Source organism: Micropterus dolomieu, linkage group LG09 (genome assembly GCF_021292245.1).
Source record: "Micropterus dolomieu isolate WLL.071019.BEF.003 ecotype Adirondacks linkage group LG09, ASM2129224v1, whole genome shotgun sequence".
Lineage (NCBI taxonomy): Eukaryota > Metazoa > Chordata > Actinopteri > Centrarchiformes > Centrarchidae > Micropterus > Micropterus dolomieu.
The window spans coordinates 19,554,693-19,581,734 of record NC_060158.1 but is presented as its reverse complement, the minus strand read 5'-3'; the positions used below and the strand labels follow the sequence as shown (position 1 = coordinate 19,581,734).

Genomic DNA, 27,042 nt, shown 5'->3' with positions numbered 1-27,042 from the left:
TCTTAAAAACACTTTTATTGGAGAGCCTTTTTTAATTATATTTGACTTTAAATTTCCTTTTAACTGTATTTTAATTTCTTGGTTTACATCTGTTTCCTTTTTTATCTGTTTCAACTGTATTTCTTGTTTGTTTGTGTTTTTATCTGTTTTTTAACTGTTTTGATTAAACAGTTTTGATTTTTCTGCCCTTGTGAAGACCTTTGTAACATGGATTACTTATAACTATTATCATTATTATTATAGTGTTATAATTTCTTACATTTATTTATTATATATGTGTATACGTATATATGTGTGTGTGTGTGTGTGTGTGTGTATGTGTGTGTGTGTGTGTGTGTGTGTGTGTGTTTGTGTGTGTGTGTGTTTGTGTGTGTCAGTGATGGACAAAGCATTCAGATGCTTTACTTAAAACGTAAAAGTAGCCTGCTTATACCTCACTGTAAAACATTCTGTAACAAGTAAAATTCCTGCATTGAAATTGTTACTAAAGTGAAAGTATAATCAGGAAAATGTATTAAAAGTAAAACTACTCATTGCAGATAGAAACATTTCCTGTGACTGTTATACTATTAGATATGATAAAAGTGTGATTTTACTGTTGTAAATTTTGAGTGGGAGCTAATTTTTAACTATTATGTATTGTAGTGCAACTGTCCATTAATCAACTTTCGAAATTCTGAAAACAGAGAGAAATGCATTCACAAAAATATTAATTTGTAAAGTAGGCTAATAGTTACCAAAGCTGTCAAAATAAGCAAGTAAAGTGAAGTAAAAAGTACAATATTTCCTTCTGAAATGTAGTGGAGTAGAAGTAGAAAGTGTCATAAACCCTAAATGTGTACTTAGATACAGTACTTGAGTAAATGTACTTAATTACTGTCCATCACAGTTATGTAAGAAAATGGAACATTGTTTTTACTATTGTTTCTTCCACGAACTAATATATCCAGTAGATGGCGCCATTTCACTGCTGGGGAGCAGTGAGTGTAGCATGCCGACTTCAAATGTCGGTGCCATCCCACTTATTCAGCCAGCTGTAGGCTACTGAAGTCGATCCAGATGACACAACAGTTAACGAGCCTCTGATCCAGACCCTCTGGGACTGAGCTGCCCACCGGTGTGTTGGCTCCGCTCACTGGCCTCTGCTGGGCATTTAGCGCAGGGAGAAAAAGATCCTTCCTCCTCAATTGTGTTGTTATTGACCGGCGGAGGGAAAGAAGCGGGTCGATAAGTGGATCAGATTTATTAGCGGTCAGGATTGGCTACAGCAAATGTCAGAGGAGCCACAGTCTGTTTGACTGCACCACGCGCATTTCATTTAGGTTAGAGGAGCGCCAGACGGCGTGTCTAGCCTATAAGTGCGGCACAATTTCAAGTGGAAGGTAAGGTTGATCTTGTGCATTAAAAGCCACGGATGTAGATGACTTTGCTTCCATTATGCGCTCCTGGATCATCAGGGCATGCTGCACGTTTAATTAGACAGAATAGAAGTGGAAATGTTGAGCCATACTCATGAAGATTTGGATTACTAGTTGAACCCGGTGCAGCAGATTTTCTGCAAAACACATGTGGTTCAACACGGGATTATCATTTGTTTAGGACTTTAGGACTAACATCTTCCTGCATCCACTATCGTTGACCTGCATTCCCCAGATGAAATGTGAGCATATTGTAAATGTTTCTGTGAATGAACCTGTGACAGCCTTACTATTGTTACTCTGACTTGTGTCATAAAGTGGCAGAAGTCATAATAAGCCCGAGAGCCTGAGAGGCAGCCCAACTCCATCTCCTTGGTCTAATTCTGGCATAAGGCTGGGGGGGGGGGGGGCACGGCTGGAATTACAGCGGTGGCTGCATCTGCTGCAGTGTGGAGCTGCAACAAGTTTATTATGCTATGAGGAGAGAGAGAGAGGCTTAAGGGAGGAATCTGATAGTAACACCCTCTAGAGGGAGCAAGGAAAAATGACAGCTGCCAGTAACTGCATTAAGCTCCTGTGTGTGTGTGTGTGTGTGTGTGTGTGTGTGTGTGTGTGTGTGTGTGTGTGTGTGTGTGTGTGTGTGTGTGTGTGTGTGTGTGTGTGTGTGGTTGAGAGCTTGTGTTGTGTATTTTAGGAAAAGTAGCCTGGCAGGATGGACCTGGTCAAAATTGCAGTGTCCATCCACATTCTTCTGTGTCCTGCATGGGCCCTGTCCCGTCACTCTTACATGGACAGCATCCTCCCAGGCCACTCAGGTAAGTTGTTTGAGTGTAATGTAACACCGGCCATTAGATAACACAAGGAATGCTTGTCCTGTCATTCATCACAGCAGCCTTTCGGTGATACACGCTGTTGTCTGTCTTCCCCTCAGCTCTCAGGTTGCTGGATGAGCCGTTGCTGTTTGACCCCTGTTGTCTCATGTCACCGCCTCCGCCTCCCCTCTTCCCCCCACCATCTCAGCTGTTAAAGCAGAGCACCTCCGTAGGTGTTCACAAACACATACACACACCTGCTTGCATAAATACACCTCATTTACACATATTTGTATGCTCACAGTCTGCCACTAAATGAAACCCTATTCTCTTGGATTTTGTGTATGTTTGACTGAAGGATGGTATCAGCACCTTGGAGCCAAGTGTTTCTGGAGGAGAGGAACGGGAAAAACAAAAACCTGTGATACCTGGGTGTTCACCTGGATATCCAGGACCTCAAGGACCCCAGGGCCCAGAGGTAAGGCCCTTTTTCAAAATATTAGACAGTGTTGGAAACCTCACAGAAGTGGTTCAGTCTGATTATATCACAGTAGGCCTACATCTATTCGACAGTGAAATTAGCATTTTAAGCCATTGAAGACAGTAGATGGAAATATTGTTAAACAAGCTTGGAAATTAATGTAAATTACCTTTTTAGTATAGATTTTTCACAGACGTATGATGCTGTTTTAGCAGTATGAGAGATGAGTGTAAATTTTTCAGGGTCGAAGTGGATTACCTGGCCTAAGAGGACCAAAAGGCGAGAAGGTGTGTGTTTATGCTTTTTGAAATATGTCTCTAATATGTTTAGCTGTAGAAGTATTTGTGCGTGTGTCCTTGTGTTTCTCTCTGCTCTAATGAGTGCCATAACTCCTCTCCCCTCATTTGTCCTCCTCCAGGGAGAAATTGGACGTCCAGGGTCAAAGGTGATACACCCAACCTCCCACATGTCTCGTTCTCCCGCTCATCTCTCTCTGGTCCATCTCGCATGTCCTTGAAATAATGAGATCTGGATATCTTTCTCTCTCTCTTTGCCGCCAATGTGCCCTCTATGCATCCTTCATCTATGTGATTTGATTTGTCTATTGATATGCTCAGAATATCCTCTGCAACTGCTAAATGGGTCATGCCACATTAGTCTCAGTAGCTGCTCTAACTACATATTAAGCTTGAACGCATCCAAGGATGTCTCCCGCCATCCTCCTGCTCTTCATCTCTCTATCATTCCCCTCTTCTTTCGTTTTCCTCTGTGTCTTCCTTCTCTCTCTCTCTTCCTGTACTTGGCCTGGCTCCATTGGCCTGTGTACTGGACTCCAGTCCTGCTGATCCAGGCTCTCCGGCACTCCACATCTGCACTTTAATCTCCCTAAGTGCTTTTGCTCTCCATGATCAATCACTCCACACACCGCAGCAGGTGCATGGTGCCTCTACAGGCTGCTGTTTTAATGACAGGCAGCTAAATGAGAGCACGCTGCTAGCATGGCAGCAGATCTCAGATACTTGTCCAGGTGTCACTGAGATGCGAGGCTGTTGTGTAATATATTTGGCACCCCGGCTTGCAGGAAACTGGCGATAAAGCAAGATGGATTAAGCCTTAATTCCTGTCTACTAATTAGCAAATCTCAGGGGCATTGTTAAAGCTTTGAGACTATATTTTGTACTATACTCTGTCATGTCTGATTAGGAAAACCTAGGAGGTCAATTTGTTATTTAACCTGGTCAGTCTCAATGAAAGTCAGTAGCTCCTTTTTAGGGGAAACATGGCAGTGAAAGAAATTTCTTGATGAACATGAAAAGTTGCAGATGATCAGCACAAAAGTAGAAATCAGTCAAAATTCAATGGAATAGCTTGATAAGATTAAAAGAACAATACAGGGAGAAGTTGGCACGCTACCAGCAGAGCCTCAGGGTAGTCACTACACCTGGCCAAGAAATAGTCTGGCGTATAAACCACATTTTGTCATTTTTTGTATGGATTAAACACATGAGTGAACATGTCAGACTGTTAACACTTTAGAAAGACTTTTGAGTATCTGCAAAGGTTTAAAGCAAGAGACCAACTATTCCAGCTTTACATCACGTTTGCAGCAAGTTCAGTGAAGAGGGAGCAGAAGATGAACAGTTTCAGTAAGTACTGCCACTGATGTTTGAATCTCTGCAGGGTCGTACAGGGGCGCCAGGCCTCCCTGGGAAACAAGGACAACCGGGATGGCCTGGTCCAGAGGGACCCAAGGTAAGTGTCATGGAACCTGCAGGAACAAACACGTTTTTGACTACTGGTGTTGCGTGGCACTTTTAAGAAGTCTTGAGGTTTTATAAAAATGCGTATGCCATGTCATAAATACATATGTCATATATATTTATGTTTTAGGGTGAAAAGGGGGATCCGGGACTCATGGGATTACCAGGACTGAGGGGACCACCAGGGATAAAGGCTTGTCACATCTTTACAACATCATACGTATATTTATGTATATGTTAGGAAAGAAAGAAAAAGTTTTGATCTTATCTGCCGTTATGTTCCTCGTGTATCCTTTCAGGGTTTGCCTGGTTACAAAGGAGAGAAGGTAAGTTCAGAATCACTTCTCACAGTGCACATTTATCACTACAACACTATTAAAGCCTTCATTTAATGTTTCTCGCTGTTTTGTTTTTGTAAAAGGGGTCTCGTGGTGACCGTGGAGCAGCGGGACCAAAAGGCGATAAGGTTGGTGGAGAAATATAATTTTCTTTTATTGCTGATAAATTGTTTTTTACAATAATGTGTTGTGTAACTCTTCATAGCACATTTATTCTTGGCTTTCACTATGAGCACTTCACCTCATGTGGTGTTATAATGGACATAATAATTTGATCAGGGAGTGAAAAACTCTACAACAGTTTGCTCAGTTATTGGTTAGTATCCAAAGTGGTTCATGACTTGAGACTTTCAGCTTTCAAGCTGTCTTGAGACCTTAACCTTGGAGACAGCTTTAATTAACATTAAACATTTTAGTGCCTGCTCTGCTGGGATAATGACTTTTCTCACATCAAGTTCTCATTTTGTCTTTATTTAGGGTTCCATTGGTTTGCCTGGGATGCTTGGGCAGAAGGTAGGAATGATTCATTAATGAGTACAGGAAACAATACAATTTAAACAGACTATTTCTCAACTCCTTTCACAGGGTGTGTTGGGACCAAAAGGAGAACCAGGAGTCTCGGGGAAGAGAGGACCTACTGGACGGCCTGGAAAGAGAGGCAAACAGGTGGATAAAGATAAGAAAGAATCATATACAAATGCACAGGGGTGTTTTGGTTCCCTCTGTATATAGTATGTGGGTGTTTGACTTGTAATATGCCTGATTACTGTGTGTCAGATGCATGTTGCACAAATTTCAAACACTTAACAGCATCACGTAACCCTGTGTGGTGAACTGACACTCTCACCGGCTAATTCAGTCACTCGAGTTTTACTTCCAGCTCTAATTATAGACTTCCGTAGGGGCTGTAGTGTCTTTGGCGTCTTAGATCTTCCCAGTCTACACATTTATATAATGTAACACAAGCACACACATTTTTTCCCCTATGGACTGGATTATGACAGCTATGCACAGTGGCAGTGGCATGTAGGTCACCTTCAGTGTGTGTGTGTGTGTGTGTGTGTGTTTTCTAATACTGGGATGTGGCCTGGTTTGCACAGGGCATGAAGGGCCAGACTGGAGCCTCAGGAGCCATGGGCCCCCCAGGACCCCCCGGTCCAAACGGCCATCCAGGCCCACCTGGTCCACCTGCCACAGGTACAGTAACTCACACACTTACACACAATCAGCCTCAAATCACACGTTTACAATGTTTAATATGGAAGTACAGTGTAGGTACATATGTGTTACCCACATTTCTTTTTTGTTTTTGTGCAGGTCTCTATCTAGTGGGAGAAAAGGGAGAGAAGGGTCTTCCTGGTCCACCAGGTCGCTGCGACTGTGATTCCAATCTTTTTGGAAGTTACACACAACGGGGAGGCACTCATAAAGTCCCTGCAGTAAGAACTTACTAATAAACTGCTTCCTTACAATATTACCACCCAAACTGAATACATGGAATCAGTTGTTACTCATCATCAGCTTTCACTCTCCCCTGTACGGATGTGTGTAGATATTTGTGGTGAACAGTGAGGAGGAGATGGCCCGAATACATTTAGACAACGCAATAGCATTCAGGAAGGATCAGAGGGGGCTCTACTTCAAAGATAAAGATGGATGGAAGCCCATACAGGTAATGACTATGAGAGTGTTATGTAATTACAATGCTGAGCAGTAGCTCTTGTCAATTTGCCAGTGCTTGATGCTGTAGTTTATCAAACAGTAGCCAATGAGCACGTAATTGATAATGTTACATTAGTCACATAGCATAACTTGAATGCATCCCATGATGTCTCCCGCCATCCTCCAGCTCACAACTATGGATCTAGAACATTAGAAAGTTTGTTTTTTGACCTCAGAAACAGTAGTTTGACAAAAATTCAAAAATCTCAACACAAGGTCCACTTGCTTCTACTTTTCAGGAGCTTTTTCCCAGTCTTCCTCTGTGGATGGAGTTTGCTTGGTTATTGTCAAAACATCTGGTCATGTATAGAATGACACCTGAGCAAAGTCCATCTGCTTAGGAAGACCATAAGATGGGGCTGAAAGCTCTGAAAACATTGGACATTGAGTTAAGATTTGTTTGGTCAAACTGGGCTACATTTAGTTGAAAACAGTTTTTGGACATCTACTATATGTACCAGATTACATAAAACTTAATTTCATCTTTCCTTCAAACCACTAAAGCCAAACTCACGGTGCATGTTTTCTCATTGCCTGAAGTTTTAAGATTGTGTTTGTTTTCTTACAACTTGTTTAGCCCTTTCAGCCGTTCCAGTCCACAGAGAAAGTCCCGGACAGAGTTGGTATGTGTGGGGACGGAAAGGTGCAGGCCCAACACGGAGAGGAGTGTGATGATGGAAACCAGATTGTCACTGATGCTTGCCTCAGTGAGTTACATGCATCTCTTGCTGAGCTGAACACATGCATAGTAGTGTAGAGGTAAAGAAAAGGATTGTGGTTAAAGAATGATCTGCAGAAAGTGTTACTGTTAATGCAATAAATTGTAAATTAGTTTTAACAACACCTTATTCACAGATAAACATGATACCCCCCTATATAGTGTACAGTATACAAAGAATTGAGATGAAAAAACTATGTATGTTAGTCTAAAAAATCTGAACTATTCTCTAAATACAAAGTAGATTAGGCTTTTTGCTGCACAAGCACCACCAGCTGCTTAGGAAATGCCCTGCAGAGCATAACTACAGTGCATTGCAGAGTCTGAACCCACATGGCAGAGGATAAAAGCAGCAAGCACTGTGAAACCTTTCCTTGATCTTTCATTAATCTCATCTTCTCTTTTCTTGCCACCGCCTCACTTTTCTCTGCTTGTCTGTTCAATTAAATTAGCTGGAAAATGCTGTATTGGCATTACGAAAACACACAAGAGTGCCAAAGCAATTAGTAACGTCTTCTCTCTTCCCTCCCTCCCTTGCTGCCTATCTCTGCCACTGCTACTTTCTCCTGATCTCCTTCCCTTCGTCACTTCAGACTGTAAGTGGGCCTACTGTGGCGATGGCTACCGACATGAAGGGATGGAGGAGTGTGATGGAAAGGACTTTGGTTTTCAGACCTGCAAGTCCTATCTTCCTGGGTATGTTCACTGGCAGCATTCAGAGTGCAGACACAAACGTACACTAAGTGTCCATTAAGTGCTTTATACACGCTTAAAGGGACAGTTCAACATACGTCTTGCTTTCTTGCTGACAATTGACAAGACTCTCCTGTCTGTATGCTTCGTGTGATTACTTTACGCTTTAATTAGTTGTTTAATGAAATGTATGGGGTTGATTGTTCTTATGTAGTATGTATGATGCTTTGGCAATATTGTTGTTACACATTCACGCCAATAAAGCTAATTTGAATTGAATTGTTAATTGTGAAGCTTGGAGGCGGTTAGTGTAGCTTAGCATAAAGACTGATGTAGGGGGGAAACTGCTAGCCTGGCTCTGTTTAAAAGTTAAACAAACGACTACCAGCACCTCTATAGCTCACTTATACACAAGTTATATCTCGTTTGTGTAATCAGTACAAAAAAGCTAAATTACCTGTCACTTCGTGTAATTTCTCCTGCTTTTTTTGTACAGATTAAACAAAGAAGACATATCATGTTTATTTGTTAGATTTAGTAGTTCTAGTTGGCAGACTTTTTTATACAGGTTAACTGTTTCTGCCTGTTTCAAGTTAAGCTAACTTAATCGACTCATGGCTGTAGCTCTATACTTAACATACAGACATGAGAGTGGTATTGATCTTCTCATCTAACTCTCTGTGAGAAAGCAAATAAGCGTATTTCCCTAAATATTCCTTTAATAAAGAGGCAATTGTAGAAATGTGGAAGTGTGCTGCATAAAATTGGCAGGTTCTGAGTGTAAATATAAATATACACTTAGTGTAACCGCTTGCACTTGTTCCATGTCTTCTGCAGGTCCTTTGGGCAGCTTAGATGCACCGACTCTTGCTTCATTGATTCCACTGGTTGCAAGTATTTCACCTGAACTGGAAGGTGAAAAAATTGCCAGATTGCAACTTTGCGGTTCCTCTTCTCTTCTGAACACAGGGATTAGACTTCAGATTCTATTGAAGTCTCACCCCTTAAAAAATAACTGATGGACTGAGAGAGAGAGGGGGTACTAAAGGAAAGCTCTTGTGCTTGCTCTGAGCCATGAAAGGTCATAGGAGTCAGCTTTGAATCGACAATGGGGGGTTTAATTATTTTATTGGCCTCACGGAGCAGTTCTCTGTTACTGTCAGTCCAATGGCTGTAGCACTGTTGTGGACACTGGTGATTATGGGGAACATTTTAATGATTTATTGATTGTATCATATGAAAATAGTTAGAATGTGTAGCCTATGACTTGCTGACTGTTGATGCAGAAATAAGCTATGTTCTGAACCTCTTTTGTAATGAGAGAGAAAAAAAACCTTTTCCAAAAGAGGCAATGATATTATTGATACTATATGTACTGTAGTATGCAAATCAGGGGTGTGTATATGTGTTTATTCCTGTGCAATGTATTACATAACGTGTATTGATGAAGTGCAATGGTGTGATAGTGCATGTAAATCTATACCAGCACACAGCAGACTGCTTTAACCAGTGCTGTAAATGTATGAGCCAAGTGTAGCTTGTCTTGAAGTGAATGTCCAGAATACCCGACAGGAGGAAAATGAATGTCATACTGCAACAACAGCTAGAAAAATATCTTTGATTATCACACAGCATGAAGAAATTTCTCAGTTACATCAAAATGAATTCAGTAAAATGTGATTAGTGGATAATCTGCCTGCATGACTGTAAATTTCCTTAAACACTGTATATTAATAAAGATTAGGCCTACACTTTAGACTCCCCTTAAGTTGATGCCAGGATCTCTATGAGAGGGGGAGGGATTTTTTTTAGGAAAAGCAGCCAATCAAAAGAGGACTTCCCGCAACAACACGTATGATGAAACTGCCACGTAGAGGACCAGGCCAGCTGCACGACTTGCTGCTGGTTTTCAACATTTGACAAACCATCATAGCAATCTGTTTATTCTGCGTTGTCTGGAGACGGCTGAGTGTGGCAGCATGCTGCTGACTTTGCTGAGCGGGCTGTGCTCCTCCCTGCTGGCTTATGTCAGCGGGGGAAAGTTGCCTGAAGCTGAGGTGAACATAGAAGTTCTGCACAGACCTTTTCTGTGTCACCGAAAATCAAAGTATGGAGACATTCTGCTGGTGCATCATGACGGATATTTTGAGAATGGAACCATGTTTCACTCCAGGTATGTTTCATGGCTGACTCAGTGGCCTAACAGTCTTAGTCGTGATATGAGTGTCAAGTAAGGAGTGAAGAAGCATTCAACATTACTCCTGTTGGTTCCTGTAACGTTACAGCTGATAACGGAAGATATCGTTTCAATAGGCTACCTGTAGTGGAAGCAATTTGCTGTATTCACTCTTCTTCAGTTTTATAAACAGCTTACATTCGAAAAGTGCTCGATATAATTAAACAATCGCAGTAAAATATTACAGCATTTTATTTTGGTGTTCATGTAAGTGCCATTTATACTCGGCAGTCTATGCAGTGCGCGCATGGTAAGGTTCCTTATGTTTATTGTGTCACGTGATAAAACAGTTGAAAGGAATTAAAGGGTCACTTCACCCAAATTACAAGAATACATATTTTCTCCCTTACCTCTACTGACATCTAAACTTGTAGATAGCTTTGGTTTAATGTGCTGATGTTTTGAGATATTCATCTCTGAAACTTCTGCCTCCAACCTGTTACAATAGAGGTCAATGGGATTCTGTTACAACGAAGTGAAACAAGCAAACTTAAAGGTAACATGGACAATGGAAGAATCAAAATCTCTTTAACTCTTTATGGTAGGCTTACTCTTTAAGCACCACAAACAAAACACTGGCAGCAGATCTCCAAAATACATCTCTAAACCTCAGCATGGGATGGGGCAGACAAGGGGCATGTGAGGAAACATGGATTGTTATTTTGTGATTGCAGTGAGAAAATGTGTTTTTGTCATGTGGGTGAACCAACCCTTTAATTTCTTAGATTTACCATCAGTAATGTGAGAGAATCTTCAGTAAGAATTCTTCTCACTTTGTCCCTTTCTCCACTCAGACAGCAATTAATCTCAGTACTCATTGACCTATAATAATAATAATAATACTCACAAAAAGAAGTGTCTGATGATACATAAGGCACCTATTTGAGCCTAGACAACATTTAATTTTAAACAATGTTTGGCACTAAAATGATTAAAAATAATAATTACATGTTATTTGTATTGCAGTGTTTTGAAATTATAGCCAGGCTTAGCCCAGTAGCAAAGCAGTGTTAACTCAGATTTTCACTGTAATTACACGTTATTGTCTTTAATAGGGGGTCTGCCAGACCTTCTCACAGTTCTTCCCTTTTCAGACCTGTAACAGTCTCCACTTTTATGTTGGTGTCTGTCTACCAGTCGAATCCATGGTGACAAGCAGGCAGTGTGGTTTACACTGGGCATCAGAGAAGTGATCAAAGGCTGGGATAAAGGCCTGCAGGATATGTGCTCTGGAGAGAAGAGGAAACTCGTCATACCTCCAGCCCTGGCCTATGGGAAGGAAGGGAGAGGTACTGAATGTATCCATACACAAGCTTCACTGCATGCTGCTATACAGAAACATGGCACTGTCTTGAGGTGTTAGACATTGTTATTATAAATATGTGTCTTGTTTTGAATGGCTTTCTAGAACTCCCAAACTGAATGAAGGTTCCATTCAGGATTATTAGTCCACTTTTTCTCATAATGGAGCATGTGAACAATACTATGCTTTGTACTGGTAAGCAGAAACCACTAACCAATAACATCTCTTCTGTGCCTAACTAACCTTTGTCACAACAACAGCAATCTGAATCACTTGATATGACTAATAATGCAACCTAAGTTTGCTTCTTATAACACATACAACATGTTTTCAACTTATTTACTCACGATTTAACTCTGAAATGTGTTGCTGCATTCACTCACATAATTTCTGACGCACCACCCAAACCAACTGTTGTCTACATACAATGGAGCATGCTTACAGAAACAAGTGACAACCAAGTGACAACCAGTCTGAGTTTTAGTTGACCTCTTATACTGTGATGATGCCCACGGTCAGGTAAGATCCCACCTGAGAGCACACTGACTTTCGTCATCGAGGTGCTTGAGATCAGAAATGGACCGAGGTCACACGAGTCCTTCCAGGAGATGGACCTCAATGATGACTGGAAGCTCTCCAAGCATGAGGTGAAGGATTGCGATGCTTGTGTTAGCCAACCTTTTCTCTAAGGGAATAATTCTTTAAAGGTCTCTACCTACTGGAAAAAGTTAACAAAGTTCAATGACGATGGTGTCTCAGTATGAAAAAAGGCAGAAATATTTCTGTAAAATACCTGATATACTGTATAGGTCCCCCTTCCCAACATAATTGCTATTATGTAGTTAGAGTTGAAACAGACCATCAAGGCCAATCAGAATACTCAAAAATCAGTTCACAACAGTCAAATTGCAAGATTTATCAGGTGTCAAGAAATTAGAAAATATGTACAAGAGCAAGTTGCATGTACGCTTTTTAATATTAGCCTACAAACACTATAATCACAGTGTTTGTAAATTGTATGTGGACAAATATATGTTGGCACTTTGAGTAGCCAAGGGTTCAAGTAGGTAGCGATGGTTGGTAGCAATTTCTGTAGAATTGTATATATTGTTATATTGTTTTACAGTAAAGGTACAATGTAGTTAATAAATTAATTTACACTGTAATTTGGATCAACCTGTAACTTGAAATTAAACATTGAAATTACATGTTTGACAAAGGAATATCCTCTGTTTTGTAGAATATTTGGATTATTTTTAATGTGGAAGTTGAACACATTGTGCATACAATAACTTGTCAAATAATCATCTGGTTTTAGATTTATCCTTAATTGAAAAGATGAAACTGGAAATTGTTTTATTTGTCTATCTTCTCTTTTCATTATATTTTATTATAAATATATTGTCACTTCAGTCATATTTTTCCTCATTCTGTCTCACTCTGACCCCATCTACCAGGTGAAGGAATACCTGAGGAAAGAGTTTGAGCGTCACGGCTACCCTCCCAACGACACTCTACATGAGAACATGGTGGAGGATATCTTTGTCAAAGAAGATGAGAACAAAGATGGCTTCATTTCCTCCAGAGAGTTCACTTACAAACATGATGAACTTTAAAGTCTCTTCTGGGCCACGACACTCACTCATGCAGTCTTCCAGTCTTTATATAAGTTCATGGTTGAAATACTTTTGGTGCAGAGTTTATTATTGCAGACTCTCTCAGGTTACCTGAAAGTATTTCAGTTTTACAGATAGCATTGTGGTTGTGTGGAGTGTGACATGTAAACTCTTCCTGTGTGAAGATTTGTGTGGTGGATTTGAGCCAATGGGGTTTTTAATCTGATTATTTGTACAAGAACCTCGAAAACCTCCAGTCGCACATTTGCATTTAAGAAAATTAGACCAGGGTAAAATGACTCAATGTCATTCTGAATATAAAAATATTCAAAAGACTGTATCATTTCCTTGTGTGCAGTTTTCTGTCACAGAATATCTGTGGTAAAAGAAAATCTGTGAATGTTTGATGTCTGTTACTAAATTTGGCAGTGAAATTTCCCTTAATGTGTTTGTTTCCTTATGCAGTTACCTTTTGTAGTAGGGATGGGAATTGGGCTTTTTGAAGGGAGCCGGATCTTATGGCTCTGACACCCCCCCCCAAAAAAAAATATCTCTTCATTTAGTACCACTTCTGATGATCACAGCTTAAGTTATATTCCTATTTGTTTCAAGAATTAAATATGCAATATTCTCTATCTGCAATACATTGAAATAGTCTACCATATTGATGGTTAAACAGTGAGAGAAGTCAAGAATAACTATCCAGGTTTGTTAAAAAAAAGAACACCCTACTAATGAAACAGTATGGTATTTATATAATTACACATTATTACAGACACATACAGTAAATTTCAATTAAATTTGTATGATATGGCTAAAATGAAATATTTCTGCTCTGTTAAAAGGTGTAATTTGTCAATTGTTTGTGCATTTTTACTTTTTTGCAGGGTGGGGAAGAAAGTGGGTGCGAAATTGGCTCTCAGATGGAAGCTGGCCCTCAGATGGGAGCTGGCTCACACTGTTCACTTAAAAGAACCAGCTAATACAGACGAGTCGTTCGCGACCGACACATCACTATTGTATAGGTCCATTTGAAAAGAAAATCATAACTTGTACTGTATGGTATGGTTTACCTGTATGGTAACTGTAGTCTGCAGTGAGTGTTCAGAACGTGTAACCAAACTGCCTTATCATATTGACTACATGGTGTGTGTTTAAGATAATGTGAACGTTGGTATTTTTCATTTTCTTTTAAGCAGTAAAATGGGTATTTTTATATGGCATCAGAGACAAGTGCTCTCAGTAAACCAGCATACACAACACTCCGTGGCACTGGCACACCCTGATGCAATCCAGCAATTGTTGTTATTAGAGACACCTGTTTGGCAAGTCAAAATAACTGAGAGACAGGTGCATTGCACGTGCATATGCTGCAATATCCATGCTGACTGGATTTATTGTTGAGCCCTGCAACATTAAGTGCAGCTTCATTCTGATTTCTCGAATGTACATGAAACAACAGCAATCCTTACATGGAGTTTAAAACTGGCTTTCTTTCATTTTAGATATTCACATTTGTATAATAATGACAAACTTGTTCTGCAAGATATACCATACATAGAAAAAAAGGGGAAATTTACCTGTTATATGTGCTGGAGGCTGTTTTAAGATATTGCGCACACATAAGTCTTAAATCTAGACTCTACTACACGCAATTACCAAATGATTTCTGTGTTCTGTTGAGAAGCCGGTTTTAATATTAGTCTTAATGTGATCAATAAAGTGACTGTCAACTTTTTAAACAAAATACTGTGGTTTATTTGGTGGTCACACCTTGTAATACTTTACACATTGAACCAGCAGGTGGCACTGTCTTCACAGGTGTTAGTGTCAGTTAATACAGTGGGAGAAAGTAAACAGTATTCCTCATTCATTATTATTAACAGACAGTAACAGTGTAACTTAAAACAGATGCACTCCTATACTGGTAAAAATGGTTCTTCTACATGTTTATAGATTTGTTACTTATAAAAACAATTACTAAAAAACACAAGAGCACGACGATATGTACAAGGATTTGTGAACCCCCAAGCTTAGCATATCCTGCAGTGGTAGTTTTTTTCACATTGAGTTTAAGATGAGGTTTCCTTAGCCAAACAACATAGTCTCCTGCTAACAGAGGCAATATACTGTGGGTCATTGAATTCCCAAAAAAAAGGAAAAAACATGACATCTTGAGAGGATTGTCTTGCTATAACATTTTTGTAGGTGTTTAGGGAGAACATTGTTGGAGCATGTGCTCAAGATGTAGTTATTGCTGGACCACAGTGTGCATATGACTGTCTTTAACAAAGCTTTGTTGACCTGTGTCTGGGTTAACTGTAGACTTGACACTAAAAGTGCTACTGCATAAAGGGACAGATTGTGACAAAATTCTCAGAGATGAAACCAAAATACTATTTTGTATGTAGATACTGAAATGCTTACAGACTGTGATATGATTCATGTTAAATATAGCTACTGGAAGACGCTGTCCATGGAGGGTATGTGTGTACGAGCATGAGTAGGGAGAGCCCTCCTCCTCACACACATTCAAAACATTCCACACTGAAAAGGGTCAGAGGTCACATAGTCAGTATAAGGCGGGACCCTGTTTGCCACTCATACAAACACACACACATACACACAAATACACTAAACACAAACACAAACACACACACACAGAGCCTGCATCCAAATAAGTCCATGGCAGTTGTGTTATTGTCATGAGCTGTCATGAGAAAAAAAAGGAGGATTGTGTGCAACTTCCTGATATGTGTATGTGTGTGTGTGGGAAAGGGTAAAGGACATGGTGAAGCCTTGACTCATCTGAGGTGTGTCCTTAACCCAGGTGTTTTGGGGTTCACTGTAAGAGAAAGGAAATCAGTGTGGGTATAGGGGCGGGGTCAACTCAATAGATGATATTGAAGGCACAGTTATAGATGAGAAAAAACAAGTGCTCTGTGCTGCTACCTCTGTTTTCTTTGCTGGGGTAGATCCGAGGAAAAGGCTTGAATTCATCGGGAGGGGGTAAGTCTTCAACAGGGTGGAACTGGAACTTGGATTCAAAATCATCTGCCGGTAGTAGATGTACAGTAATAATGCGATTCAAGGCTGCCATTTTCTCTTCATTTTCACATACATGACTCAAGTTCTTGCCCAAATCTGCTTCTTCAAAAATAAACTCATGTCACCTTCTCACCCCTAAATGACAACACTTCTCTGTCTTTTTCCCTCTACAGAACTGTCAGTACAGTTCACATTTTTCATCTATACAATTATAGTTTTACAGCTCCCCTATTCTAAATTAAATGAAACTTGAATGACAAGAAACAATATAAATACCATGAAATAAAAGCAGATATAAAGAAATACATCAGACAAGTTAAATAAAACTGGTGCGAGTCACTAAAAACTGTGAAAATATTAAAAAAAGAAAAGAGGTATGAACTATTTGAAATAAAATGTAATAAAAGTAAATGTAGCATATTGTTCTGCTGCTCTTATTTCAAGTCACTCCGCTATTATAAAATCCACTAATAGCGTTAAATGTATTCATGTGTATTGTAAGATACACATCGTCTCACCGAGGCTGTGCAGGTGTCCATTTCTGAGACTTGATGGAGGCAGGGGAGGTGGTGGTGGAGGGGGAGGAATGCGGCTGGACAGCTCGGTGCTGGGAGAACGTGCCGGAGGAGCTGGAGGAGGGGCCAGCCGACCCACACCTGTTACCATGGGTGACAAGAGCAGAGGAGTCAAAGGGGTTAGCGATATAACATCTACAATCTACAATTTCTATGACAACTGAGACACACTTTCACACACACACCCTCCCCCATAAACATGGTGATGATCTTTATTTGAATTTACTTATTTGACAAATTTTTACAGACATGACTCAAACGTCAGAAAACAGTATTTCACAGAACAAAGCAAAGATTAGATAAAAGCCAAAATGTTACAATTTTGTGATCATCTTCCCTCCCCTCAGATTCAATGTATGACCCCCTTATAGGGTTCCCAAAAACCTCAGGTTGGGAAGTAATGTTTTTTTTCCACCTTTAATTAGAGAGATAAAGCAATAGCAATGCAATCTTTTTCAGAAACGCGCTGATCACATTCATACAGTTACACATTCACACCTGGAAGCTGTCCAGTCCAACACAGTCTGATCTTCTGGCTACTGAGCAGTTTTGCTAGAGCAGTTGGGATTAAGGACAACTCAGGGGTGGTAATGAGGGAGGGGCAAGCGGTGCTTTTCACTTTCCCAACCCAGATTTATTCTCTGGCCTGCGGGATTGAACCTACATCCTTCCGGTCACAAGCTCACTTCTCTATCCTGCCCTGTTTTAGGCTGCCTTCCTGAGTCTAACTTGTAAATTAAATGGAAAACAAATATTGCTGTGAAATGGATTTCTCTTGTAAGTTATGTGTTCTCGAATAATATGTTCTCTTGTGCCTTTTTACATCTTCATCATCAGTTTCATAGGTTGGCGCCATTTCACTAACGATGCTTATGGCTGCACATTGTGTTTCAACATGAGTGAAAAACACCTCATAAAACCACTGCCTTGGAAAGCTAACTCCCAAAAAATATGACAGTAGGTGCTTTTTTGGTCAACCTCGCAGCAGCGCTCCGTTTGTCGTTAACTGAAAAGTCATTGGTTAGAAAAAAGACATTTCCTCGGTCCATACCTGCACTCCTGGGCACAGCAGGTGGCCGTCGGGTGGGAGCGTTGCAGGGATATGAGGGAGGCAGAGAGCGCATGCCTGGGGAGGGCACTGGAGCCATCTTGGGTAATGGAGGGGGGAGGGTGGATGGGCAGCTGGGGGTGAAAGAAGCTGGGAGAGGAGGAGGAGGTGGTGGAGGAGGTCCCAGTGGGCTGTCCCGCAAGATAGAGAATCTAGAAGGTTCAGAGTGGACTGAGGAGGGGGACGGCGAGTAGAAACAACCTGAGGAGCGATCCCCTGGAACAGCAGAAGGAGGTTGGAAAGGTGGAGGAGGAGGAGGAGGAGGAGGAGGAGGAGTAGAGGGCTGGGAGATGGTGGCGTGGTGGGAGTGCTGGATGGGGAGCCAGGTGGGCTTGGTGACTTGGGCTGGAGGTGGGGGAGGAGGGCAGGAGGGGAGAGGCGGAGGCTTGTTGGCCAGTCTGTCCTGGATGGCTTGAGGTGGGGGAGGTGGTGGAGGAGCAGAGGGTGGTGCAGGTGGAGGTGGAGGGGGAGAGGAATTGGGGAAAGGAGGCGGGTGCTTGCTGCTGTGAGAGGGGGAGGGAGGAGCTGAGGACGAAGGAGCGAGCAGACGGTGGACGGAGCCTCGGAGCTCCGCCGTCCTGTGAAGCTCAGAGACGCTGCTTGTGTCTGCTGGTGTGGGGGGGTTCCACAGAGGCTTCATGGAGACTGATGAGCTCGATCGCGACACTTTAACAAACAAAATACACGTACAAGAGGAGTCATTTGGATGTGAAAATGTTCAGAGAAGACCACAAAATACAAGATTCAGAACAAGACATTTCCTACCAACCTGGGTTCTTGCCTGCTATGTCTCTTTGTCCTATAGGCCTGAGAGTGGGGAATCCTGCAGCAAAGAGCACCCCCAAAGAGGGTCCCATGGGTGCCATTCCACCTGATGAACCTTGAGAAGCAGCAACACTGCTGGCTATATCTCCAGTGCTAGCCGCCTTGGGCTCTGGGGAGCAACACACATATATTACAAATGATTAAGAAAATGAATAAGAACAATGGCGTCAATGTACATTTGGTGTAGCTGATGTAGGCAACGTTGGAGAAACCAGCAAGAGACAACTAGATTTTGAAAGTAGCAAGTAGGCAAGTAGGTATCCAGACGGGCAGGTAAGCCAGCTTCTTATAGTCATTTGACAGCCACAGATTTTTGTGTGTGTCAGAGCACTTGATTGACTGAGTGCTGTTGGGGTGTAAAGAGAACTTGAATATGCTAAATTGTCTATCCTAGCTTTAATCAAAATTTCACAATCAGGTTTTGGTCGGGTTTTTTTACCATTATCACATATTCAGTGACAAATGAGTTCACACATATAGTCTTTTATGTGCTCAGTAGGGTTTATAGTCATGGGAATATTGCACTTAATTCTGAAAAGACAACATAAAGAAGCTGAGAGCAATCATTCAGGAAGGAACATGAGTATATTCATCATTTGATTCAATTACACACCTTGGCACAAAAGACAGCGGACTGTTTTCAACTGGTCTGGTTACATACATGTAACTGACAATGCTAAGTAAGCTAATTCCTTGACTAACTGAATTAACATTTTGTTAAAGTATTATATAATGCGGTGACATCCACATTTCAACTCTAACATTTCCTCATGCAGTATGTATAGAGATTATTGAGTTGACTCTGTTTGCTTTATGAGATTGTGTTTTTGTCAATGAGATGGCTTTCTGTTTGAGAAACTGCAGGGAAACTCGTGCAACAGAGCTGTTTACCATAATGGCAAACGAGTATTAAATGTTTCAAAGTGATTTTTTTTTAAATACTATACATACAAGAAAAAAGTATACATAAACATCAGTTAAAAAAGTAAAAAAAAGTAAATATACCATAGAACCTTCCAGTCTTTTTTGTCAATCTTATGGTATACCGAGCATACAAAGTCTTGTGTTTGCCCTTGTATAGTAGTTTCTGAATGCATCCATATCTGTATAGGGCATTCCTTCCTGAAGTGTGCACTTGGTGTGTGTGTGTGTGTGTGTGTGTGTGTGTGTGTGTGTGTGTGTGTGTGTGTCTATGCTCAAATGTAGCTCAAGGAGAAACAACATACTACCATTGAACGACACAACAAATACTACCTCCTGTTTTTCCCTGCTCTCTTTGTACCCTACATCTCACTACGGCATCTCGACATACAAATAAACACAATTAAACTTCCTTCCTCTAAGCTCCACTATGAGAATTACAGTGACAGTAGATGCACGTGAGTACCATCTTGTGTCTTAAGACAGACAGCTGCAAGCATATCGGTAGCATGATAAGGATGTTGCTCTTACTATCGACGGCAGGGGCACTACGGTCATTGACCTGTGTGACTTTCCTGAGCCTGGCTCCCTTCTGGATGTCGGCCAACAGGGCATTCCTTCCACCCCCTCCTCCACCAGACTGGAGCTTAGGAGGCTCTGACGGACACTGTCACACAGAGAAAACAGATCTTTTACAGAGCACAGCTTTGTTAGTGTTAATTAGTCAACTGGCTAAAAATTCATCCCAGACTATTTTGATAATCAATTAATAATTTATGGCTTTTATAGAACAAACATTTGCAGGGTCCATTTGGTGCATTTTGTTTTATATGATTGTAAATTGAAAGGTTAAGTGAGGAAGAAGAGGATGACATTCAAAGTGAGAGAAGAAGAAGAGATGCACGAAGGGAAAGGATCATTGTTAGTTATGTTGACAGCAGTTACGTTGGCAGTGGCAACTCATTTAACATGAGGACACTGTGCGCCTGCTGTGGAAACATAACACTCTTCTGCTACTGAGAGTCTGCTGTCTGCCCTACTCTTTGTGTGTGTGTGTGTGTATGTGTGTTCGTGTGTGTCTGTATGTGTGTGTGTGTGTATGTGTGTGTGTGTGTGTGTGTGTATGTATTACCTCAATCAATAATGCAAAATAACCTCCAAGCGATGGTTGATGGTCAGTGAGAAGGACCCGAGTAAGCTTTTACAATTGCATGAGAGAGAGAGTTAGAGTCACACACAGTCTTACCTGTGGCAGGGCAGCGCTGGGCGGTGGTGGTGGAGGAGGGGGAGCCAGGGGAGGCGGAGGGGGAGGAGGTGGGGCTGGCATGTTGAGGCCTCAGATATACCTAAATATACCAGAAACAGTTGCCATCATTTTCATGCACTGCAGCCATTGACGAGCTTCGAGGATTTCTCCCCGCAATGTCAGAAGCTGCTACTGCATTAAGGGGAACATTTATTTGATGACCTCCTACCATGTTCCCTGAATAGGAAGCGCTTCCACCAGCGCAAAACAGGAAACAGCGAGCGCTCCATCCTCTCCAGAGAAATCGGACACATCCCCCACACACCACCCCTGTCCTCCTCTTCTTCCCACAATGCCCTGTGGCAGGACTCAGACAGGAACAATGGAGCATATTGTGTGAAAAGTAATGGACCTCTACCCTTCAGTCGCTCAACAACCGAAGGCCTTCACTGCGGTAAGTGAATGGAAAACACATTGAGGAAACTCCACAGGAAAGTGCTGCAGCGTGCATACACATTGTTCTTTTTCGTTTTTTTTCCAGATTATACTGAACATGCAACTATGCACAGGATGTCTTGGTTCCGTCATCAAGAGTAACTAGTGATAAGCACAAGTGGCCAACTCTTCAGGAACAGCTCATGTCCAAGATTATGTCACCATGTTTCAATCTCTATGTTGTTGGCAACTCAGCGAGTAAATTATCCACAGCAACAGTCACTTCTTGACATCACAAATTCTTGACGAGCCGTCTTCCATGGCTGTGAGAGACAGAAAACAGCCCACGCATTGTGCACATTCGGGTCCCTGTGGAATTTGCACATGCTCCTCCTGAGCTATTTAATAAAACACAGAACAGAACCTGTTTTGTTGTATCTGTCTCTCTTGTCTTTGTCCATGTGTGTGTGTACAGTTTATGCCTCCCATCTATGCAACTGGCAGACTGTCCTGCGTTGCTATTTCTATCTTCATATCTATGTCAAGCTGCCTCTGTGACACTGCTAGTGTAGGTCTTTTAAAGGGGGGCAAAGCTGGACACTGGTTTTGCTGAGCTCTTGAAAAGTGCTCTACAAATAAGGATTATTATTATTATTATTATTAGAAGAACACTCAGTGGAAATGCACCTCTCACACCAGTTGTTGTTTTCCTTTGACCTTTAGTATGTCTTGTTCTTCCTGAAGACACACACACACAGCTGGAAGGGGCAGCTGCTGCAGCCTTAACAAGCGACTTCTACATGCTTCATGTGAAAGAAAAAGATTGAGACCACGGAGCCCCAGTTGAGGCTGTCCTAACTGACTTGAGGATATGAAATTGTCTGTTGTATGAATCAGTGGAGAGGGTGAGACCACTGACCCTCTCTAACATCTCAAAGAACAACCTAAACAATGTTTAATCACCTTTTCCTAATTTTATGAGAATTGTTAAAACACGATTTTGAACTGATGATATGTTTCAGAAGTCCACTACAGAAAATGACAAATTTCTTCTGTTTGGGGCCCCAAATACATAAATTGGAGTTCTGTTATTGGAGTTTTATAAGAGAGGAGTTACATGACCTCACAAGAGTCAACACTATAGGCCTATGATAAAATACTGTAAACAATTTAGTTTTTTGCACATAGAGCATCAGGTCTGTGGGACCCCAAACAAATTGTTAGAACAATCATCTTCACATTTGTTTGTCTATTGTTTCTTGGTTAAACGTTTACATGCGAATCCCACAAAAAAAGACAGACTAGGCTACTGTCCTTAGAATGCAGGGACAAAAATGCACCTGGAATACCTTCCCACTGAAACAGAAACGCCTAGACATTAAGAGCCAGGTACACTTGATGCCCTATGCCTTTGGGTAATAAGAGTAATAAGCTCATGTTCTTGTTGGAGTCCATGTCTCTTACTTTGACAGGTTTCTTCACGCAGTTTTGTGGGAATAAGAATTACCACCTGTCACATAAAAAAATGTGCATTAATAAGAGAGAGCAGCATGTGGTGGATGAGCAGAGATGTCTTACCTTCTTACGAAATAGCCACCTGTTCGCAGAGACAGCTTCAGTGAGGGGGGGCACAGCAAACTGACCTCATAGTGCGCTCCTCATGGCGTTATTTTTAGTTTAATGAGGACACCCCGTATACGACGTCTCGTCTCCTGCAAGCGATTGAAAAAAAAATCCCAGAAAGTTTTTTATTTCACTTCATATTTGTACCCACATAGACGCTGAAAACACGCGACAGTGGTCTTATTATGGCTGTTTACGGTTTATTCCCTTGTGAGCGCACTGCATGAGGCGAACAGCGTGAGGCCACACCTTACCGCCCCGCGCTCTACACACGGGACCAATGGAGAGAGAGAGAGAGAGAAAGAGAGAGAGAGAGAGAGAGAGAGAGAGAGAGGCATGCAGGGCACTTGGCTCGGTGTCGTCGCCTCGATTTACATGCTGAAGATGCCAATAAACTTTCCCTCACCTTGAATTACACCTGTCGAGTAAAATAAAGTGGTAGGCCTATGCATGAGCACTGGTTCCGACTGAGAGGTGAAGAAGTCTAACCCGGTGAATTTATTTTAAAGTTTTATTCAATTCTCTATTTTTAGGCTGTAGAGTGGCAAAATGGCCCCCTCGTGTTATAAATATGTCATTACAACTCACCCTTACTCATTCCACATTTTAAAAAATCTACTTACTGCGTCTCAGTTAACGAGCTGATGTGAGATAATTAGATATTAATGCATTCAATCTAAAATTCACAACGTGATTTTATAGCTATAAAAAGTGCATCAGTCATGATCCTGTTACATAAACATGACTGCTGCAGACACACGGACCTCAAACCCTAACACTGACAAAGGAATGCAGTGACACAGGCGTGCACCTCCCTTGAATTGTTTTTTAGGCCTGCAGACACTATATATAAATGGCACTAATTCCTTGTTAATGTCTTTTTCAGACTGCGATAATCACACATTAGGTCCTCTTGTTATCCCCACCTCTTCCAGGTATGTGATTATCAGGTACCAACATGGCTTTCAAGAAGACTACTAAGACATGTGCATCATCTCTTTTGCAGTTTTAGCTTATGATGCACACTTTCATGCAATCTATGAACTGTAAAATGTCTGTTTTTTTCTTTTTAGTATGCATCCGTGTCTGTTTCAAGACATTTTTCTCATGGCAGACAACTCTTACATTATCCTTGCACAGTCTAGATTGGCGCCACTAGACTTGGATTGACTAGGATAATGAAGCACACATGCACATACACACACTCAAACAATCACTTGTAGCAGTTTTCAGATTTATTTCTCATAGTTTGCCTTCATTTAAATATTCACGGGGGGTCCAAAAATACAGTAGTCCCTGCAAAGCAAACTACATCAGTGGCTGGATCATACTTCATTAGCTACATGGCCGTTCTCATTCAGTTGGATATCACAACATTAACTTCTTACTTCAGTGTCAGTTTTGTTTTGGACACATTATGTGACAAACAGTGGTAGGTATTTTATGCATTTTGCTGGCAAGTGTTGTGCATCTGACTGTAAGCTTCTGCTAAGTGATTTTTGTCACACATAATAATGAATTTTACACCTTCATAAACATCCTTCTAACCCCTTTAGAATCAACATTTTTTGTAAAAGCATTTGTAAAAGGAGCATTATACTATCCTTCATTATTGAACATATATTATTTGTATTACAGAAATAATGTAAACATCTTATGGACAATATTTTTCTGAAGCATATCACACATTATCTGGAGTGTTGACGGACAATAACATTCAAGGAATGTGCTTTAAAGGTTGTAGGTAATTTAATGACATGTCCAATGACACAGTCTGTGACTGAAACACTATGGTATATTAACTATACTGGGCTCTTAATTGCGAACTGTACCTCTAATGCATCTCTTCTTTGGGGCTTTGATTATGGGATATTGTTAGCAAAATGGTTCATTTCATATCATCTACCACATGACCTTATTCCTGCACTCCTTGTCATCTTCATCATCACCATCATGACCAACATACAGCAGACCTCTTGGTATGCCTCAAGGGAATGAAGCATCTTCATGTACTCCTCCTTTTCTTCAAGCATCTTCATAAGGCAGTCTTTGATCACCTCCTGCTCCTCACCATCACCGTTTATCCTCTGTCCCTGGTGCCACGTTCTCTGTCTCTTTCTCCTCTCTAGGAAGGCTCGTGCGCACTCTCCTCTTCTCCTTAAATCTACCTGAGCGTGACACATTCATCTTCCTGCGACACGTCTGCTCGTTGAAGACTGACTCCAGCCCAGCGTCGTCAAAGGTTTCATCACTGAGGAGGTTGGAGTTGGGCCCTTGTTGAGACGGCACGGACTGGTCACCGGTGGCCTTGGACGCTGCTGCGGTGGGGCCTTTCTGCTTCTGTGCAAAAGGGTCAAAGTCTGGGCCAAAGGTGTGGGGTGAAGCGGTGTCCTTGGGGCTTCCACTCTTCCACTTTGGCAGGAATGTCTTCCACCATGGGCTCCTCTCTGTCATGTTTGAGTGGAGGGAGGGCACTGGAAGAGGAAACAGATGCCATATTCATTAATTCAGTTGTAGTTGAGATGTGCTCCATTGTATCAGTATTATTTCAAATGATGTAATTCCATATGAGGTAATTTTATCACCTGTCTGCATGCTCTGAACTGGTTTCTGAATTTTCCAACTCACTTATTTCTAGTGAAACATCAAATTGCTCTTTTAAAAACTGTCTGTAATGCTGTCATGCTTTCAGTTTTATAAAACATTACTCTTAATTAAAATCGTCATCATCTTCATCCTCACCCGCATACTCAAATGCATTTTTTGTGTATCATGATTTTCCCTCTCTAAATTGGAATTCACCTCACTCAGAATAACCACCAACTAATCCTATGAATAACCAGTGTAACCATTTTTACCTTCTCTGTAAAACTGGTTTAATGAGTCGTGAGAACAGAAGAGCAAACTCAAGCCATGACTCAAAAGCGAAGAATGCGCAAAAAAAACCCTCTCATGAACACTTACCTGAGCTACAACAGGTGTGGTGGACACTTTAAATGACCCAAAGCAAAGTGTAAACACTTTTGACTTTGCTGAGATAGAAATCCAGGCAACTGTCTTCTTCAGCGGTGGAGCACAACTGTGACAGCAGCTGTCCTTCAAAGGGTCGCAGCACTATCCATTTTACGCACGAGCCAGGTGTCCTGTCTTCTCACATCTCCCACCTCCGAAAAAATTAGATTTGTCTTCTGTTGCTCTCGTCAAATAACTGTATTCTCCGTCAGCAATTATTGAGAAAAGCACAACTGAATTGACACATTTATAAGGAGCGGCTTTCGTCTACTAAACCAGCAGGTTTCCGCCTCCGAAACTCTCATCTCGAAGCACCTGTCCTCGCTCCTGATTGGATAAACTCTCAGTCACGTGAGCCCCGCTCAGGTACATCCTCTGTAGGTGGGGCTTGTGGTTGCGTGGCAACATAACCCCATGGGAACTTGCGCCTCTTCAGTGACATATTTAAAAAAAATAACCTTTTGTGTCAGCAGAACCCAACCCAAGACACGGAGCCAAATTATGTTGCAAGTTTAGGACGCCCAGTAATTTAGGCTAAATGGAGTACATTGTCATTCAAATGAGTGGAACAGGATATTGAGGTGTTTATTCTGCCATTATGCCATGTTAAAACCAGGTTGCAGTCCTACTTAGCAGCAGTCAGGCAACATGGTTTGAAATGAGACCCATGCTGAAATTGGTGCGCCACAGGAAGTTTTTTTATCAAAGAGAGGGGGAAAACAGGTGCTACACCACTGTCTAATAAATTAACTTAAAAATAATTTACAAACGCTCAATAGATCAGCTAAGCTGTAACTTCTGGTTAGCCAGTTTGAGAAAAATACCTTTTTACTTGCTCTTTTACCTTTTACAAACTTGAAGGTACTAAAGTAATTACAGTAATAAAAAGTCCTGAGTTTCTCGCTGTCATATCTACAGTCATTTGCTATTAAGTAGCCTAGAAATGGTCATTACAATAATCCATTAAGTCTGCACATTACAACAAGTAGGCCTACAGTGCTCATGTATTGTTATGAGGTGCTTGTACTTTCCATGTTACTTAATACCTTTACTCCATTAGGCCTACATGTCTGAGGGAAATAGTGCACTTTTAGTGTGCCTAAAAGTGCCTATGTGCTACTGATATACTAATTTCACGTTAATGCATCAGTA

At 41.3% G+C, this 27,042-nt stretch overlaps 4 protein-coding genes across 4 annotated transcripts; 2 read left to right on the top strand and 2 right to left on the bottom strand.

The window, feature by feature from the left end:
• The first annotated feature begins 1,075 nt into the window (after positions 1 to 1,075).
• On the top strand, positions 1,076 to 9,658 carry wu:fc38h03 (acetylcholinesterase collagenic tail peptide). The gene is made up of 18 exons (XM_046059032.1): positions 1,076 to 1,382; positions 2,113 to 2,233; positions 2,350 to 2,459; positions 2,589 to 2,708; positions 2,954 to 2,998; positions 3,130 to 3,156; positions 4,392 to 4,463; positions 4,602 to 4,664; positions 4,771 to 4,797; positions 4,893 to 4,937; positions 5,287 to 5,322; positions 5,395 to 5,475; positions 5,910 to 6,006; positions 6,127 to 6,248; positions 6,362 to 6,481; positions 7,109 to 7,238; positions 7,843 to 7,945; positions 8,780 to 9,658. The coding sequence occupies exons 2-18, from the start codon at positions 2,131 to 2,133 to the stop codon at positions 8,847 to 8,849; spliced, it is 1,371 nt and encodes a 456-aa protein (XP_045914988.1). The 5' UTR covers positions 1,076 to 1,382; positions 2,113 to 2,130; the 3' UTR covers positions 8,850 to 9,658.
• A 152-nt stretch (positions 9,659 to 9,810) lies between these two features.
• LOC123976987 (peptidyl-prolyl cis-trans isomerase FKBP14-like) lies at positions 9,811 to 13,535 on the top strand. Its single transcript, XM_046059419.1, has 4 exons — positions 9,811 to 10,115; positions 11,316 to 11,467; positions 12,001 to 12,128; positions 12,939 to 13,535. The coding sequence occupies exons 1-4, from the start codon at positions 9,922 to 9,924 to the stop codon at positions 13,095 to 13,097; spliced, it is 633 nt and encodes a 210-aa protein (XP_045915375.1). The 5' UTR covers positions 9,811 to 9,921; the 3' UTR covers positions 13,098 to 13,535.
• Positions 13,536 to 13,829: 294 nt separating this feature from the next.
• On the bottom strand, positions 13,830 to 23,092 carry wipf3 (WAS/WASL interacting protein family member 3). Its single transcript, XM_046059418.1, has 8 exons — positions 22,834 to 23,092; positions 20,821 to 20,920; positions 20,106 to 20,241; positions 18,598 to 18,762; positions 17,772 to 18,494; positions 16,664 to 16,801; positions 16,050 to 16,151; positions 13,830 to 15,942 (listed from the first exon to the last, which is right to left on the bottom strand). Exons 2-8 carry the CDS (start codon positions 20,899 to 20,901, stop codon positions 15,902 to 15,904), a joined length of 1,386 nt encoding a protein of 461 aa, XP_045915374.1. The 5' UTR covers positions 20,902 to 20,920; positions 22,834 to 23,092; the 3' UTR covers positions 13,830 to 15,901.
• A 1,034-nt stretch (positions 23,093 to 24,126) lies between these two features.
• On the bottom strand, positions 24,127 to 26,179 carry LOC123976926 (proline-rich protein 15-like protein). Its single transcript, XM_046059331.1, has 2 exons — positions 25,843 to 26,179; positions 24,127 to 25,352 (listed from the first exon to the last, which is right to left on the bottom strand). Exon 2 carries the CDS (start codon positions 25,330 to 25,332, stop codon positions 24,952 to 24,954), a length of 381 nt encoding a protein of 126 aa, XP_045915287.1. The 5' UTR covers positions 25,333 to 25,352; positions 25,843 to 26,179; the 3' UTR covers positions 24,127 to 24,951.
• Positions 26,180 to 27,042: the final 863 nt, after the last annotated feature.